We start from the raw sequence: 19,028 nt of genomic DNA on the forward strand, positions 1-19,028 counted from the left end.
CAGGGGTCATGATCATCTACAATCCACTTTTCATTCTTTTTTTCGACATTTGTAGCTTTGCAGCTATCCTGAAACAAGTTTATATCAACCATTTGCTAGTCTCTGGTCAGATGTTTATATCTGTTTTATTTTTCTCTGTTTTTGTTCTCCTCAGACTCTTTACAGCTGCCCATGCTTGTTGGACCATCCCCAAACGGTACTTGAGTGAGTGGGCGCTTGACAGAGTTAGCACCTCGAAGGTGCTCGCTGCTGCAGGAGGTGTGACATAGTCCCAGCCTACCACACATTCATTTGTAGCAGATTAAGCTATTTCATGATGCTGCAAGCAGAAGGCCTGGCACAGGCGATTTACCATCCCTGCCAGACTTAACATCTTCAGACGCCTCCTCTCTGCTCGGCTAACATCTTCTCGGGAAGGACTATTCAGAGTCATCTGCAACTCTACTAACAATATCACCCAAAGGGATGACTGGAGGTCACCTTGCACAGGTGGGTTTCATATATCATGCATTATTCCAAAATAGGACTGTGCCTATCTCCACCACTGGACAAGAGGCATTATGCATAGTGAAAATCAAAAATTTGATGCATTAAACATTTTCATTTGGACTTACAGTGTTTTAAAAGGTTAGAAAAGATTTGTGTTTTTCTGATCCCATCGATATCCTGATCTCATCCTTTTTTTAAATGAAAGTCAAGAGGGAAAAAAAAGCCCCTAATAAGTAAACAGTAGCTTTTTTATCCTCCTACTAAATTTAAGTTCACAATCATCTAGAAACCCATTAAATCTTTTTTATTTTATTATTATTATTATTTTTTTTAGCTTTTTCTTAGTCTACATTGTAAATATAGTAGCTTATGGATAAAGTAGAGATAGACAATATTTGTATATAGCAGGGTTTACAAAAGAAACTAGATGACCCAGCAATCAGTTCAAACTTTGATTTAACAGTAGATGATATTTGTACTTTATCCAATTCTCCTTTAACCTTGAATATCTTGGGTTTCAAACATCATGCTGCTGAGACAGAAAGAACAATAAAAGCAGAGAGATATAACTGCAAAATAATAAAAGGAACACAAAAACTTCAAAATCATTGAATTCAAAACAAAACCTAAAGCTCACCAAAGTCCAAAAGAAAACAAAAAGACATCGCAGTTTGCATCATAGTTGTTTCTCTGCTTCATGGTCATTCATGCATCTGTGAAGGAGAGATGAGGGATGGAGTGGGATGGGTTGCCGTGTTTTTATTGCTAGCAATCAAAAGCAATTACATGCACAACAATGTGGAAAAAATACTTACAGCCTTGTCAACCAGACCGTATTGAATGCAGACCAGAAAGACAAGATAGGAACAGAAGCGTGAATATCAACACAGAATGTAAAGACAGAAAGACCTGGTTGGCTAAATAATTTTGTGGAAATCCAGTGATGAAGGTTGCATCTCGGGCTGTAGTCAAATGTGTTTGTTTCCGCTTGAATTCAGCAGAGTGTTTGGCTTATTTAAAGAGAGCCTGGAGGATCACATGTTGATTCTTTAGAGCCTTGGCAAACCAAATGAGCTTTTTTCTTTTATTTGGAAACATCTCATCAAGTCTTAATTGTTATGACCACCTGTGAAACGGAGGGTTGCGGAGTTCTGCGCATCTGTTTCCTTATGATAACTGCAGGATTTTCGCTGACTGAGTCCAGTGAGTGGGCACCAAACCAGGACCACAGGAGACAGGGCGACAGATTGCATTCCATCAGATCATGTAGCTTCCAACGCGATACGCAGCATCATCCTGGCCATGCTGCTGATCTCCAGGTTTTTTCCATCCAATGAGAGCCTGGCATGGTGCCTTTGACCTAGATATTTAGCTGCTTTAAGCGCTGGTCTTTTCCAAAAAAGAAATTTAATCCACTTTAGCCGGTGTTTCTCTTTATAGTGCCTTGGACATTATCTGTATCCCTGGAACCTTCTCTTTTACCTTTTTTTTTTTGTTTGTTTTTTTAGCATTTTATCACACAATTAATGTTAGGATCTTAGGTCGTTTTGTAGTTTGATTTGATTCTAGTTTAATTATTATTTGTTAGTTTTTTATTTTGGTTAGACCAGTCTTGTTGCTGTTTTTTTTTAGTTCAGTCTTTTCTCAGTGATTCTAGTTTATTATGCTAATTTATTGTGTATAGTTATTCTTAGTTACCCGAGTTTATTATTTTTAATTTGCTTTACTGTAAGATCCCTGGTGTACTCTTCCTTACCACCTGTGTCACTTTGTCTCTCTCTCTCCCACTCCTCAGTCTGCCTTCTGCTCTTTCCACTCACACCTACAATCAGTTAACCAGTCAGTCCAGGTCCATTGTTTCAGCATTTTACCTCCCAGTACTAAAGTACCTCTTTCTCAATCACTCCTTGCTGGTTCCTCCCATCAATTCCTTGCTGTCATTTTTTCTCCTGGATTCCTGTTTTTATTTTGTCTCTGGCTTCATGTGATTCCTGTGGTTTTTGTAATTTTTTTCATAATTTTTTCATTAAGTAATTCTTTACCTACAACCTGCCTCTGGCTCTCTGCATTTGGGTTGTTCATTAACCAGCCTACAACATGACCCGTAAAACTCTTTTAGGAAGGATTTTAGTATAGAATAAGATAGAAAGTGGTCTGCAGTTTAGAAATAGAAAACAAAACAAAAAAAAAACAAGCTTTCAATTTCTTTGACAAATGAAGTGTAGTGCGTAATTGCACTCACCCTCCTTCAATCTAATACCCCCAAAGTAAAACTCTGAGCAAGCAAGAAAGCATTAAATTGAGGAACAGCCAAGTGATTCGTTGCAACTCTGGAGAAACCAAGGAGATTCACAGTGCATGCCGAAGAATCTGTTGATACGAGAACTGTTAGTCATGCATTACAAGGATGTAAAATTGATCAAAAAAAGGCTAAAAGAAAGCTATTGTTAAAATAATCTTCTGATAAGTCCCATAAGCAGTTTACAATAAAGCCAGTTAGGGACACTGCAAACATCCGAAAGGAGGTTCTCTGTTCAAATCAGAGAAAAATGAAGCATTCTATTCTGTATGCACAATGTTATATGCGGCAGAAAACTAATACTGAACATCCCCATTGACACACCATTTCTACCGTGAAACATGGTAACTGCATTATTTTATGGGGATGCTTTTCTTCAGCAGGGACAGGGAAGCTGGTTAGAGTTGATGGGAAGATGGATGGAGCTGAAAAAGGCTGTCCTGGAGAAAAACTCAATAGAAAATGCGAAAGATTTGAGACTGGGGAGAATGATTGCATTCCTACAAGACAATGACCCGAAACATACACCAGAGCTATGATAGGATAGTATAGAATGGTTTAGATCAAAGCACCTTTATGTGTTAGAAAAGCTTAAGACTGATTACTCTTAATTAGTTTAAGACCAGGCCTCAAACTAATTGCAAATACTGTTAAGACACAGTCTGACTGAGCTTGAGGAACTTGTTCAAGGAGCAGTAAGTGGGATACTTTGATTGAATGCATCTGTGCCTGAACTTTATGTGAAAAAGTTTGCAGCTAAATTTCTCCAAAAAAAAAAAAAAAAAATCTGACCCTGGGATTAAATTAAATGTCCATTTTAAAATAAAGTCTGGCATTCTTCCTGGACATGCATGTTTTTATAGGCTGTTTCTGTTCCAGATCTTGTTTCCTAATTAGTCCTAATGTGCTCTCTTAGCCTTAAAGAGAGAACTGCTTGTCCTGCGAATAGTCAAATTAGACAGACTGGAGGGAGGATGTAATCTAGGATCAGTCAGGTATGCTTTCCAAACTGTGCCGCAAGAGAGAAAGGGTTGTAATCAGCAGCTAGACGTGTGTAATTGGCATATGGGTGTGCAAGCGTCAGGGTGGGTTGTTCAGTCAACCGAACAAAGAGTACATTCTGGTGATAGAAATGTGAGAGAAAGGCAGCAGTAAGAAGAAATAGAAATTACTTCAATTACATGTAATATAGATGAAATCTTTAAAATACAGATCTGCAGAGCTGGTGGAAGGGTGAAGGCTGGCAGCTTCATATTGCTGCTAATAAGTTTGCTGGATTGCCAAATGTTGAGATTTGTGTGTACACTGAATCTATTTTAAAAATGACTTTGGAATAAAATGCCAAAGCTCGAACAAAATTAGACCGTCCATCAATAACTGTGCATCTGGGTCCCCACGTCCAGGCACCACGCCATCCTTTTCTCTACATATTTTTTCATTAAACAAAATTCAGCACCATGAAAACACAGAAAAATCACCAAAGCCAGACATTTAATCTCTCCAAACAAGATCAAGCAACAGTAATTCAAAGCTTTGGACTGCCACAGAAACACCATGTAAAAAAAAAAATCAAAAATATCAAATGCAGAATTATTTTTTGGCAGTTAATCCATCATTAGATCCTCTTCATGATTTCTAATCATTAAGAAAAAGCTTAGTAAACTCATTATTTTAATTTGATCTGCAAAATTGAAAACAAATACCATTTAAGCGGACATCCATGTTGTAAAGATGTATTTTATTATTATGCTCAGTAAGATAAAATGATTTTTTTGAATTAATATATACAGATATCACCATTAATAAATGATAAACATTAAGCTTTAGATGAAAGGATACTTTAATCTTTGTAAACACTAACGTTAATGTCTTTGTCAATGTTTATGAGGAAAGAGTTTCTTCTGTTGAGCACATAAAGCGCTTTTATGTTGGACTTCTGAACAGCAAAGTGAGAAGAAAAAACTGCTGGGAGAGCTCTTGCTGAAAAGCTCATCAACAATAGCAAATTCTTCAATAACCATGTGCTACAGTGCAACAAAATGTTCTTAGACAGTGAGTCAGTGACATGGATATCTCAGGTATCCCAGTAAAATCCCAAATAAATTGAGAATTAAAAGTAGCCGGAGAAACAACAAATTGCAAGTGAAACATGCAAATGTTTTGTTACTTTGTAAACTTAAATCTTTCTATAGGCCTGTCCATCTTGCTGTTCATGATATGCCTGCTTGATTTGTGTTGTCCGTTTAGCAGAAGAAGCTTGCATATTCCCCTACATGCATACTGTATGTAGTAAACTGAAATTGGAAATAAACTGTTTCCGTTGGGTGGAACAGTGTGCCTCATTTTGAATGGTGGCACTGCATATTATGTTTCTGAACTCAAAGTTCTTGGTTTTATTTCCATACAGCAGATAGTCTCAGTGACATTCTCGTCTTTTCCCTTATGATCAGTCCCTTCCCACCTCTGGTTATTCTGGCCCAGGTTTCTGGATATATTTCTTATTAAGATAGTGATGAATTTCATTTTATCCTCACAGGAGTAAGAGAGGCAGCAATGGGCTGGACTATGACTCTGAAAGATGACTTTGGGGTCAGCGCCTGGACACGGCACACTGGGAACTTCCTCAGCCTTTTCCTTCTCATCTCGTCTCTCTTTTCCATTCCAGCCCACTTGGACATTGTTCTTTCCAAAGCCCATCATTTTTCATGGAAAGCAGGTAAAATATTTTATGATTGGCCATTGCTGCTTTAACACTTATGATAACTTTTTTCTGTAAAGGAAAATTGGCTCAGTCAATTAAAAGTATTAACATTTAGAAAGTGAAATGTGTTGTATTTATTCCACAATGATGTTTTTCCACATTTTCTCAAATAAAACATAGAATAGGATGTATCTCATTGGAAATAAATGTCAACTTTTCGACCAGCTTCCCTGTCCTTGCAAAAGCAAAGTGACCTAACAGCATAATGCTTCTCGTGGGTTTATTTGGTTTTTTAGTGTCAGTTTTCTGCAACACAGGGTTTATCATGTAGGCAGAAAAAAGGTTTTGATCTCATTTGACCATAGCACTTGTTCCCTAAATGTTTGCTCTGTTGTTGCTATGCATGTTTTATAGCCTAGTTCTGCTCTAAACTCCTCCTGAACTTGATTCCCGCTCCTATTTCCTGATTTCTAACAGTTCCTGGGTTGCACCAGGCACAGACCTTGCATCATTTCTCCATTCAGTGGGCCACTGCTTCTGCACCAGATCCACTTATTTAAGCAGTTTTTTGAGAAAGCTAAGTTTCACAATAATTTTCACAAACCCAACATTTGTTTTTGAAGAATGAGGCCACATGATGCTATCCACCAAGTGGAAACTACTTACCCCTAAGCGTTTTTTTTAAAGGTAACTGGTTGTTCTACATTTTATTTAGGGGTATCAAAACCTTTCAGTCCTAATGATAGAAAGAAATTGAAAATTATACATCATTTTCCTCCCATTTCACAAGTAAGCACTACTTTAGTTTGGTCTTCTATACAAGATCTCAAAAAAATATATAAAAGATTGTGGTTATGGAATGACAATATACTAGCAGGACACTTTATATTGGCTGTCCTATATCTAGTGGGATTAAGTTACGATATAGTCAAATATACTTTAAATACTAGGATACCTCACTAGTCTTTACTAGTAGTAGTCTGAGTATTTATAAAACTCAATAAAACACATTTTTCTTTGAGTCTAGCATGTCTCATAAAAAGTGTCAAGTTGCATATTTGAACGTGCACACCCACCTATGCTTAGGTATGTTGCCTAAAGTGTAAGAGTCATTAACATATTTAGAAAACAAAGAAGCAAGCACTAAGCAAACAGAAAAAATACTTTTATTTTCAGAGAAACCCACTCTTTTTTCTTACCGACACAGGGAGCATAAATCTTAGTCTGCTTGACATCATCAAGCCTGCCGGTCTGTATGCCTCGATGGTTAGCATAATAATACTTTTTTCTGAGTGACTGTTCACCAACACTCCCATGTGTGACAAGCGGATTAGAAATAACAATGTATATAAAGCAGTTAAACTTCAGACTCATCTGTGCGCACAAATTTCGTCTGCTGAAATGGGTTGAGAAGAAATTCTACCCTGTTTAAATTTTTATTAAGAAATGTGTCAATACAAAAAGTACATGTACATTTTAGATTCCCTGGTTTTATTACAAGTGTGGAAGCTATAGGTTTTTGTTTATATGCAAAAATATATATTTTCTGAGAATCATATTCCAAGACACTTCCATGTTTCAATTTTCTTCACAAAGAATTTTGAACAAGTTCTGAATTTAGTCTCTCCTCGCCTCAAAAACTCAATTGAACACGCATTTGCAAGGCTGCCAGAGCGGGAAAACTTGGCCTTTCCACACAAAGGCCCCACTTGCTGTGCGATTAGCACTTTCATTTCTCACTCTGTGGTTGGGTAATGACACTGCCCGTGTGATAAAGAGATTGATTAATTTCACTTGAAAGCGCTTATGTTCAAAAGGGATGTAACCAGGACACTAAGCGTTAGGATTTGACACCCTTGCAGAGCTAAAATGGCTTATGAGTTGTTTCTTGACTGGAAAAAGGAAATCAATTCATAATCGAGAAAGAAAAAGTCAGTATCCAACTTATGTCTGTTTGCCTGCAGTGAATCAGTGAGAATAGAACAAATGGTACTGAAATGTCTTGAAGTTAAATCCTAAAACAAACTTCAGTCAGATGGTGCAATGTGGGTCGCTGGTGTGTGGTGTTGCAATAGGATGCAATGTTAGACTGAATAAAATTCCACAAAAGTTGCTCAAATTGACAAGGTTTGGTTTTTTTAATGAACGAAGCGTTTACTTGAGCTTCAGATTTTCTTAAAAAGGAAATGACTTTGCACCAGTTCTAGATTTTACATGATGTAAGCAATTGTTAATTGAACTTCAAATGTATCTTGATTAAAAAAGTGAAATGAGTTATGCACTTTCTTTATTTTCTGAAATAATAAAATATAAAAGGTTTTTGTTGCAAAAAACAAAGTGACTTTCTTATCAAGATTTTTCTCCCGAATACAGATTCAACCTATTTAAGACTAAATACTCCTAATTCAATGGCTGCATTAGGACAAATGTAAACACTACAAATTATGACTTGTTTTTAGGAAGTCATCAGTCGTCTTCCTGGCTCTTGGTAATTGTACTGCTGTATAAACCACTTGGATTCTCTGGTAGAGAACAGACACCTGGTACCATCAACTCAAGGTATCCACAGACTAAGAAAACAAAGCAGCCCATATTATCACATTAGCGCCATCGTGTTTAACAGCCAGCGTAATAATGCTACTTCTAAAATGCTCCATAAGTTTCAATTGTCTTCTCAGTGCATAGGACACTTCCAGTCATCTCACAATATTTGTAATGAAACAGATAACGGTGACATTGGATGACACCTTACAGCTGACAATGGCACACTTTCTTATCCCCCTTGGGTAGCACTATGTTGATTATGAAGTGTTGAGAAGGAGAAATGTACTGTGGCTCAGGCAACAACAAGAACACAATTTGGACATATTTTGTATAAATGAAATTATGTAATTCCTGGAAGCAAAGCTGTAAAGACGAGAAAAAAATAGGCAAAAAGCTCATTTGATTCCAAAAACAATATTGAAATCCAATATTACCATGACAACTACATTGTACTCGGCACATTTGAATTCTAAATTTGGCTCATAAGCAGCCTTTTTTTAAATGTGCAATAGCCTAAAGTTTGATCTGCTCTAAATTAGCACAGCCACACTATTGTGTTTGGTGTGCCTATCTAGGCCAGCAGCATTGTTGGCGGACTCTTTTGTGTGAGCCAGTTCCCAGAGCTGTAGCTAAGCTCAGAGTCTACGGCTCAAACAGGGAGCAGCAGCCATTTATGCTTGACCTTCATCGATGCCTTTAAGAACAGAATACAGCACTGAAACAGTGTGCCTAATGGACCTATTATTTAACTCTTTAAGATAACTGCTCACAGATATTCTCTTGCAAACAGCCTCACTAGCCTATTTTCAGTGCTGAGTAACACATTTACCACAAAATGACAGCGCGGAAAGTATTACAAGATAGAAACAAAAACACCAAGGTTGCCTGTTAGGGAATATGTGCTACTTTACAAAGGATAACAGTTTTCTATTGATTTCCGATTTAACATTACTGCTGAGAGGACATTATAAGGGCTATCGCTTGGAAACTTAAAAGCTGCACTTCACACCAGTGGTGCCACCTACACAGCACAGGGTTATCTATGCTCACCTGCATGTTGTGTGATTAATACGGTTACAGTCATGTTGTCTTAGGTGTATCTCGTCAAAGGAGTGTTGGCTCCTGATAAACATGATAAAAACAATCTATACTCCTTCCTTGTGTCATTCCATGATGATGGAATGACCTACCAAGCATGACCAGGACAGTGTTTTATATCATTAACAAACCCTTGCAGACCCTGCTCTTCTGAGAGCGTCTCTACCCTGACCTACTCCTTTACTGCAGCCTGTTTGTACAGTGTCACCTCTGACAGAACTTGACTATTGGTCATCCTTTAAAGTGGCTTGTGCTAGTTTGCATTGTCATATTCTCATGTATAAAGGCGAGGCAGTTTATTTGTACTACACATTTTCAGCATCTGGGCAATTCTAAGTACTTTAAATGATTAAAACCACAAAAGATGAGATGAAGAGGAAAACAAGGAGAGATTGAAAAATAGACAACAGTTCATGATGTTCCAGTTGTTACTAATCAACGAAAACGCTAAGCAAATGGGGTTTTAGTCTTCATTTAGAGGAACTCGGTGTTTCTGCATTTTTGCAGTTTTCTGAATGTTGGTACCAGATTAGAGGAGCATAGAAACTGAATGCTGCTTCTTCATATTTGGGTCTGATCGTAGGGACTCAAAGTATCCCTAAAATACTGAGCGTTCTAAAAGGTTGATACAGTGACATCACATCTTCATTGTATTCTGGTGCTAAGCCAACCAGTTGGTTTGGATAAAAGTGACTACCAAATGTATTGGCATAAATATAACTTCCAAAAAAAGTATTAGTTTCTTGTGAATCACAATTGTTTTGTCTCTAGATATTTCCAGTTTCAAAGACAGTCATAGAGATTATGATCTTTTTCCGGAGGGGATTTATATTTGATGCTTCATATAGGGACTCGTAAGCATAAACTGTCTTGTCAGTGGTAGAGGGTGGGAGGTGGGGAGCAAATGTCCAGATAGCACCCCCTAACCAGTCAGCCACCGGAGATGTTGCTTAAATAGTTTTGCACATCAAGCATACTCCTCATGCAAATTCTTGTTGAATTTGCATGAAGAGTTTGACAAAAAAGCTAAAGGCAAGGCCGTGTTGTTCTTTAGATGTCAATACAATTAATTGACATTGCTTAGCCTTCTCTCCTCACCTCTAAATCTGGAAAAGTCACAACTTCAGACACAATAGGATATATCAACATGGCCTTTTATGGGTTTCACTTCTCAGAACTAGGTCATATTTGTATTCCAAAGTTCAGTTTAGAGAGCAGGAAAAGAATTGCTTTTATACCTATATTTCAAGGCCTTTCTTTTTTTTCCAAAGAGCTTTATTCATTGTTATTTTTCTTTCTTTTTTTGCTGCAAAACAATAATCCAAATGCTGCAAGCTTCCTTCATGGCTTTTAAAATTCACTGAAAATTGTGTAGAAAAGTAAACAATATCATTAAAAGCATGCTTTTTAAATATATAAATAGTTTTCCTTTTAGTTTTCCTTTACAGGTTGCCTTGTTTGACTATAAAAAAAAATCTAATTTTATTTCTTCTGGCCAGATGTCCTGTAAGCTTTAGCTGAGTGAAGATAATTTGCACAAGATTGAGAAATCAATACAAGTTTTCCTTAATTAGGGGCCTCTCAGTGTCTGGTGGATTATTTAGAGATCTTCTGAAAGTTACCCACACTCAGTACTTTACTGTATGTAATTTATAATGCATTCACTAATGAAATCTTCTCTGCTGTCTTGAAAAACTGACCTAAATAGTATCATTTTATCTAATTTGTTCAGATTACTGTTAGTTAAAAACAAAAGTAAAGTAATGAATGAATAGGCCTTTCTTTGTGGAGTTTGCATGTTCTTACTCTTACGTTCTCACACCTGGAGGTATTAAAGTAAATCTGTTATATGCAAGGCTGCTCCCATGTTCAAGCTTATTATCATGATGTGAAAATGATTAAGACTGTTCTTTGAAAAACAAAATATATAAATTGCACAAAACATTGTAATTTCATTGTTTTGGTAAAATAAGATGTTCCAATTCTAACATGTAAAGGTGCTATTAAAAAAAATCTTTTGAATGAGTCAGGCAAAATATTCACAATGCGTTTCAGCGCCAGTGTATTTATTTGAAATATCGCCTCACTGTTGCGCCATCAAAGCTGAAATCAAATACAAGTGCTGCTTCAGTTTGTCTTGTTCCTTGAATAAGCTTGACGGAAGGCAGTGTGCAAGCCTAGGAGAAATTCAGTTTTAACCAAATACCACTGAATAATTTACAGAGGGATTTGTTTTAAATTTATGGTGACAAAGAAAAAAAAATCACATTAGTCAAATCTTCTCACAGAAGAAGCTGTTGGAGACATATAATATTAAATTACATTAATAAAGTTATTGTTCTATTGCATATATCTTTGAGTTAACACTCTGTTGTAAATGTATACCTTCTAATAACATTATAGTTTTATAACGTGAATTGAGATGTAACTGAGAGCAAGAAATGTATTAATTTGCTAAATATTTCTGATATATAACATGCTACAATAAAATATATACAACACATCTCAAAGCTCTTCCCATTTATGACAGAGATATAACTTCTAGTGCAACAAGCTTATGAAATATTTCTTATTTCTCTTATCAACCACTGCAGATGGTTGTAACATAAATATTGTTCAACATTGCCGCTGTTCCAGCTCTTTCAAACATCTTGGTTATTTCTCTGATATGCTCAATTTTTTCATGTTAGTTTTTCATTTCCTGCCTTGTGAGGAGTAAAGAAGGAGAAAGCTTCACATGCAGTGTCAGATACACTGCTCCAATCTATGCCTATTCCTTTAATTGTACAAGATCACCCACTACTTAGAGAACCTTTGAAGATAGATAGATCTTGATAGATATTGAACCTTTGAACCTTAGAACAACTGGCTTTATTTGGTGTAAATGGATGTTAAAACGATCTATCAAGTTGTAACTTCAAGTGGCACTACTTGCTTAATTTGATAGGCTTTTTGTGCAGGAATTGGCCAACAATTGTTCACGTGCATAGACAAAATTATACAGCATGTGTATATGAGAGATTAACAGAAAGAAAACTTTTACCTGTAATTACAGTTCTTAATGTCCAGAGTATGAGGCTCATCATTTGCTATATCAGAATGATTCAATTTTGAATTAACTAAATGTTATGTGTTGGTAAATAAATTTTTTCAACACTGACTAACTTAAAACAATAAGCAAATTTCAGTAATATTTTTGTTATATTTAATTTAGATCATTTGTTATGCGTGCTAATAACTGTAGTATTAGCCATTGTTTTCTATATTTTTAACTTATAATAAATGTATAACTAATATTTTATATATAGTTAATAAATATATAATGTATAAAATATATTCAGATTTATTTATATATATATATAAATAAATAAAATCATAATTACATAAGTACCCAAATTTAAGGTAAGATTTTCTACATTTTCCAGCATGAGATTATTCAATTGACAAAAAGATACATTTATTTTTAATGTTTTCTTTTTACCAGGTGGGCCAATGAATGTTGGATGCTGCATTTAGTTGGTTTAAAGCACCTCTGGAAAGAATTCTAAACTGTAAAAAACAAAGGAAGGATATTAAAAACAACCCGCCTCATTTTGTTAAAAATCAGGAAATCTGCTTATGTGACCCTGGCTACTTCCGTAGCCTGACTTCAGATTCAGGGTGTCAAAATGCTTGCAGAGAAAATATTAAAGGGACCTTCTCTTTGACCTTCAAAAACTGCATATTCAGTAAATTTAAAAATCTTTAACTCGGTTTGACATTGGATTTAAAAGTTTATGATACAGATTTTTGCCTTTCTACACTAAAGTGAAAATTTGATACTACTCCCTTAATGAGCTTTGTCATTTGAATTGCCTCAAGTGTAACATTTTTCTCATTATTTCATTCTTCGCTGTATCCTTGACTTCTTTAAACTCAAAACACGGTTTGATTCTGAGCATTACTGAACATACTAAAGACAACCACATGTAAAGGTCATATGCTAATAAAAGCAATGTGGTTCCTAATTAGGGCTCCAGCAGTCAGGTTGATGGAAAGTGGATAGCTTTCTTTGACAGCTTAAGGATGGGTTCTGGGTTGTGAGTTTGGTGGCAAGACTTTTAGCAGTTTATATAAACTAATAAGATACCAGACCAAAAAACAGTCTTCTTTCATAAATTTTTATTATTTAAATAAATTGTATTGACAAGTAGCTGAACCAAATATGTTATAAAATTATGTGGATTAGTTGTGAGGGAAAACAAAATTAATAGAGCCAATTAGCCATGACTGGCAGTACTGACCACAGAGAAAGAGGAATTTTGAAATTGGTGTCAACTTTTAAATGAATATTTTTTTAATTATGAAACAAACTTGTAATCCTAACATCCTCATCCATTTCCTGTAAACTCATTTGTTACTTGTAGGACTTTCAATTTTCAGTAAAACTGAATCAGCTCAGTTTTTGTAAGACAACTTTAATATGCTTTTAAAGAGCTCCTATGATGTCCTGACAGGTCTTCACCTGTAAGATTCAAAGCTTTATCATTTGTGTGTGACTTCACACATGACACAGCAGACAATACAATCTCCCTCTGAGCATTATTATAAATTGTGATAAACAATTGTTTTCGATGCAAACCCAAATATGGAGAACATGCGTACCTTGCTCAAAGACTTGAAGCCATCCACAAAAATCAGGATTTGATTTTTTTCAGGTACTTTACTGCATTCTTTTTCTTCTATTTTTCAGTGTGGCTATACACACCAAACTATCTTCTCTCAATCACAGAGAAGCATCTTTTTTTCATATCACCTTGAGTAAAACACCTAAAACATACATTCCCTCACAAACTCGTATTGTGTTAAATGTTATTCAACAGTTCGAATAAAAAATTCTTGCAGCATTACATAATATTTGTGCTTGCTAAAATGTGGAATGTTTGCTCTACTAAAATTCTGGTGCTCTCTGGTGCTGTTTTCATTCCTTCACATACTAAAATAATACAATAACACCTTGTTACATAGCACACACAGAACCTTTCAGAAATTGTGCACAGGCTCGATGCCATGCTTCTTCAGCAATGTAAGTTGACCCAAATAGGGTATAATGGACAAAACTGCCGTAAAGAGATACTCAGTGCATTTCACTTTTTTTATTTTGGCATACATGCCGTAGTTCTCTTTCCTAACCATAGGGGTTGGTACAAAAGTGTAGCTTTGATCTAAGAATAAGGGGGAAAAAAGACCATATAGAGCCCAAAGATATATTAAATTTAAGATTCATGTTTCATCTGAACTGATCAGGTTTTGTGAAGTTAACCTTTAAAAACTAATGTATGAAGATTAACTGATGCACTCTCTGGCTGTGGAAAGCCTAATGATACTCTCTTTTTGATCATTTAGGCAGCTTTTTATAACTGTTTAGAAAAAAATGATTAAATCTATTTTGTTGCACTTTAAAATAAATTTTTTGGCATGTTTATATGCATCTCTTTTGGACATGCCAAGCTACCCCACTATTAACATCACGTTTCAATATTTACTGTTACAAAAAGCCTAAATCAATAAGAGAATTTCCAAGAGAAATTTCTCCTATGGGAGACTAATAAAAATGATCTTATCTTCGCCTTCAAACCGCTCTGTGGTTTGTTCTCCCAAACCTGTATCCTTGAAACTGAAAACAGATTTAGTCTATTATGAGAGCTACTGGACAGGAATGCTAAAATTTTTATCCAACTGAAAAGTTAACGTTAAAGGTTAGTGCTCTATCATGAGAAGTTCCTTTCAAACAGCAGAGGCCTTTCACATCACCATTTTGCAAAATGTTTCATTTCGGGACAATTCTCACATTTTTTATTTTTTTTTATGAGCGGATTGCAGAAGGAATCGGAAATGAAATGGGACTACTTTGTAATTGGAGACAGAGTTAATTACAATCACCTCTTGTGACTACTGACATTATTCCGCTAGCAGTTCCTTTGTGTAACTGAAGGAAGTCCAAAGTAGGAGGTAATTTTGTTACTGAATGGCTCCTAGAGCTCCAATTAATACTGAGGCTAAAATACTTGAAAGGCAGCTCTGGATTTTTTGCCTGATTGGAGCCACATGGTAGCAGATTGTAGCTAACTCAACAGTATTTGTGGAGACAAAGTAAGTTTTGTAGCTTGTTGCTTTAAGCTAATGGTCTAAAGCAGGGGTGTCCAAACTTTTTGCAAAGAGGGCCAGTTTTGATCAAGTGAAGATGCCCGGGGGCCAATAGTTTGTTCGGACATTTTTTGATTTTTTTTTTTTACCCCTCCAGGGGGTCTTTTGTGGGCTCTAGTGTCCCTTATGTGACAGCAGGCTGACAGGAAACAGGGAAGGAGAGGGGGGAAGACATGCGGCAAATGTCATCGGGTCCGGGAATCGAACCTGCGACGGCCGCGTCGAGGACTCAAGGCTTCCAAATACGGGTCGCCCTACGCCACCACGGCACGCCCTGGATATTTTTTAACTACAAAAGTTTCATGCAAATACACAATTTTCATTGTCACAATTATCTTTATTTTTCAAATGACAAAAAAAACAAATATAAGCCACTCAGGCAAATGAGAACAACTCTAAAAACCCAAATTCTGCCTTTCTTTCATATCTGGAGAGTCAGATAACATTGAACAAACTGTATGAAATACCTTAAATTTACATGAGTTTAAAAATATCTTTGCCTCAAGAACATTTTAAACAGGAGTTATAAGTAATGCAAAGTTGTCTGTTATTATTAAATCTTAAAACAAGTGAATTTTGCTCGTCATTTACTATATCTACAGGTTCATAACCAAATCTTACTCAAGAGTTTAATAAAAATAAGTGCCATAAATCCAGGTGCATAAATGTTCTTTTGGCTCTTCACTGCTGATAGTGACAGACGTTGCCGTTCAAAACACTCAGTTTCATGTCCTCAACTCTCAGTGCCACACTGTTACTGCCAGGCAAACATTTTTCTCAAATTCTTGCTTCTTCTCAGGGCAAAATGTTCTCCACCATTTTCATAACACAGTTTTGATAAATGTACCTTCAGTAAAAGGTTTGCCATGTTTAGCTATTAACATTAACATCGTAGCTTGCTTTGGTGGTATTTTCTTTTGACTCACAGGCCCGCGTGAAGAATCGCTGTTGTGATGCCAGTGCAGCTTGGCGTTGCTTCACTTTTTCAGCACGGTCACTTCCTGTTAGCTTGTTGTATGTGTTAGCATGTTTAGTCTGGTAGTGTCCTTTTACGTTGAAATCCTTAAACAAGGCAACCGTCTCACAAATTAGACAAGCACAATTGCCTTGATTTTCAGAAAAGAAGTATTGTAATTCCCATATCTCTTGAAAGCGGCGGCCCTCACTGTCAACTTTCCTCGTTTTCTTTGCAGTGGCCATGGCAGAAATGAACGGAGAGCGGTTCGCTGCACGGAGGCAGACTGGTAGTATTAAAGTGGTGCTGCCACCATTTGGTGAAAGGAGGAATTACAGTTTCAAGTTTTATGATTTATTTATTCTGTTTCACAGTGCAGGCGGGCCATAAATAATACATTATAAAACCGAAGCTGCGGGCCGTATGAAATCTGACCGCGGGCCGTGATTGGCCCCCGGGCCGGACTTTGGACATGCCTGGTCTAAAGCAAATCTGTAATTGCTGTTTTTCATGACAAAAGTTGCAAAAAAAAGGAAGTGCTTGCTTCTAGAGAAATATTGACAAACGGTTTTATTGTGGCAGACAACTCAGATTCTGAGAACTCAGGCAGAACCACAAAATAAAAGCAAAAATAAAGGCAAACACAGAACTAGTTGCCAAAGTAAATTTTGAGTACACGGTACAACTGCATCACAAGAATGAGAGTCACAAATGATCCAATCAGATGTTTGAAGTCATCGTGGATATTGATGTCACAAGAACTATGGAGTTTAAAGGCTGTATTTGGACTACTCATTTTCCGGGGTGAAATGATAAGTAACCAGAATTACAAAATGGACACCTTCATTTGTAGCATGTGTAACCCACAATTAGCAAAGGACTTTTATTTTTGCGGGCCCACTTCCTGTGTTGCCCGAACGCTGCTAACTTATTTAAAGCCACGCCTCCAGTGCGCAGTAAAAGATCCTCACCTGTTCCACTGTGATTGTGGCTTGCTGTTGGCGTCTTCCTTAGGAATTCCTCAAAAAATCTTTGAACATATTGATTTGATTGCTGGGTGAGTTTATTTGTTAACAGTGTTATTTGTTCTATGTGGTACTTCTGCTCAATTGCTCATTGGAGCGTTGTTTTATTAGAATCACTGGCATTGTTTACCTGGACCGTCACCAGGATTCTGTTAGTGCTGATTGTGGCTAAGTACGCCCCACTCTCTTCAAAAAGGTAACTTGTTGCTGAAGTTTGTGCGTATTCTGACACCTTTACATTGATGCCGAGGCACTGAAGTTTAAACTAAAATTGATCAGAACAGAATGTAGCTACACTTAAATTGATATTGCGCAGTATATTTATTTATTTATTTATTTATTTATTTTTCTTCCCTCACTCTGCTTGAGTATTTGACAATTAATTTATTTTATTTTTCTTGATTGATATTTTGGAAGTGCACTTTAACTTTAGCACTTTAAGTTTAAATTGATTAGTTGAAATATGATAGTTTTGTTTTATTTAAATTATGGTTAGTTTAACCTGATTGAAATGTCTGTTTAATTATTAGGAATCTAATTATTGCATTTGCATTTAGTATGCATAAACTAGATGTTTAAATTTAATAATTATTTCCTTTGTATTATATTTGTTTCTGATAAAACACTTAATGGGTTTTCTGACCTTTTAGGTCGGGTTTTTTTTTTCCACCTGTCGGATCAGATCCTCATCTGGATCGAAAGATGGCGAGCTAGGAATGGACTATGGACTTTATGATTTGGACAATCAATTTATTCTGAGTCAATTCTCATGTGTCTCATTGTGTTATTGTAATTGTATGTTTTTTTATTCAAATCACTTAATATATATTCACCAAAACTAAAAGCACTGCCTCCTGTGTTTTTTCACACCTCAGGCTCCTTAAAAGGCCACTCTTCCGATGCTGCTTATGTAGCCGCAGTTAGCTGCCTAGCCCATAACTGTTACACATGGAGAAGCCAAACACACATTGGTTAAAAAAAAGAGAGCTGATAACATGGCTTAATGGTTCAAGCACCTGAAACCTGTTTAAATTCTGTAGAATTTGTGAAAACACATGCAAACATGTAATTGACTAAAAATTAATGGTCCCATAATGATTAATTAAAGTAACATGTATTCCATTCAATTGACTAATAACCTTCTTTCAACGTTGTAGTGTGGCCGCCATTCAGAAGAAGGAGCCGCCGGTCATCCTAAAGCAGAGTCTGTTGATAGTTGTAAGAGAAATAATCATTCCAGAACAGGAAAGTTAAACGATCCAAACATATATTGGTGTGGGATGCCAAATGCACCATATGTGGTTCTGTTTTTAAATATAAACATTTGACAAACTCCCTAAGTTTCACCTTATCAATTAATCATTAGCTGATAAGATCAATCAACTTTAGATCAACTAATTAATGGATTACTTGCATCCCTACTATTCTACCAGCTCTAAAACAAGCGGCTTGTGAACATCTGATTGGAAAAGTGACTTTGGTCAGACATCTCGAGATGTTTTAATGCAAATGAAGTAAACCTGCTGACAAGAGGTTTTTCCGTTCCACTGCTGAAAACTTGCTGAAGCTTCAAGTATTCCGTAAATCCACAGTAGGATGGGAGTACATCCTTCTTTTTTTTTGATGCCTTACGAGAACAGGAAAGAATTAAGTTCTCAGACCAATGTAGCTGTCCTTGTGCTTTGGGTGTTCAACGTCTGAAAAGGTCAAACACATAAAAAGAACATAAAA

General features: G+C 36.2%; 1 protein-coding gene across 3 annotated transcripts in view; it reads left to right on the top strand.

Annotated features, from left to right (window-relative positions):
• thsd7ba (thrombospondin, type I, domain containing 7Ba) overlaps positions 1–19,028 on the top strand; it is a 204,651-nt gene that overhangs the window by 43,578 nt on the left and 142,045 nt on the right. For all 3 annotated transcript variants that reach the window (XM_028024089.1, XM_028024091.1, XM_028024090.1), the window contains 2 exons: positions 155–489; positions 5,325–5,504. In XM_028024089.1, coding sequence (XP_027879890.1) covers positions 5,342–5,504 — 163 coding nt within the window. In that variant the 5' untranslated portion in view covers positions 155–489; positions 5,325–5,341. The remainder of the gene's footprint in view (positions 1–154; positions 490–5,324; positions 5,505–19,028) is intronic.

The sequence above is a fragment of the Xiphophorus couchianus genome, chromosome 7 (assembly GCF_001444195.1).
Source record: "Xiphophorus couchianus chromosome 7, X_couchianus-1.0, whole genome shotgun sequence".
NCBI classification, from domain to species: Eukaryota; Metazoa; Chordata; class Actinopteri; order Cyprinodontiformes; family Poeciliidae; genus Xiphophorus; species Xiphophorus couchianus.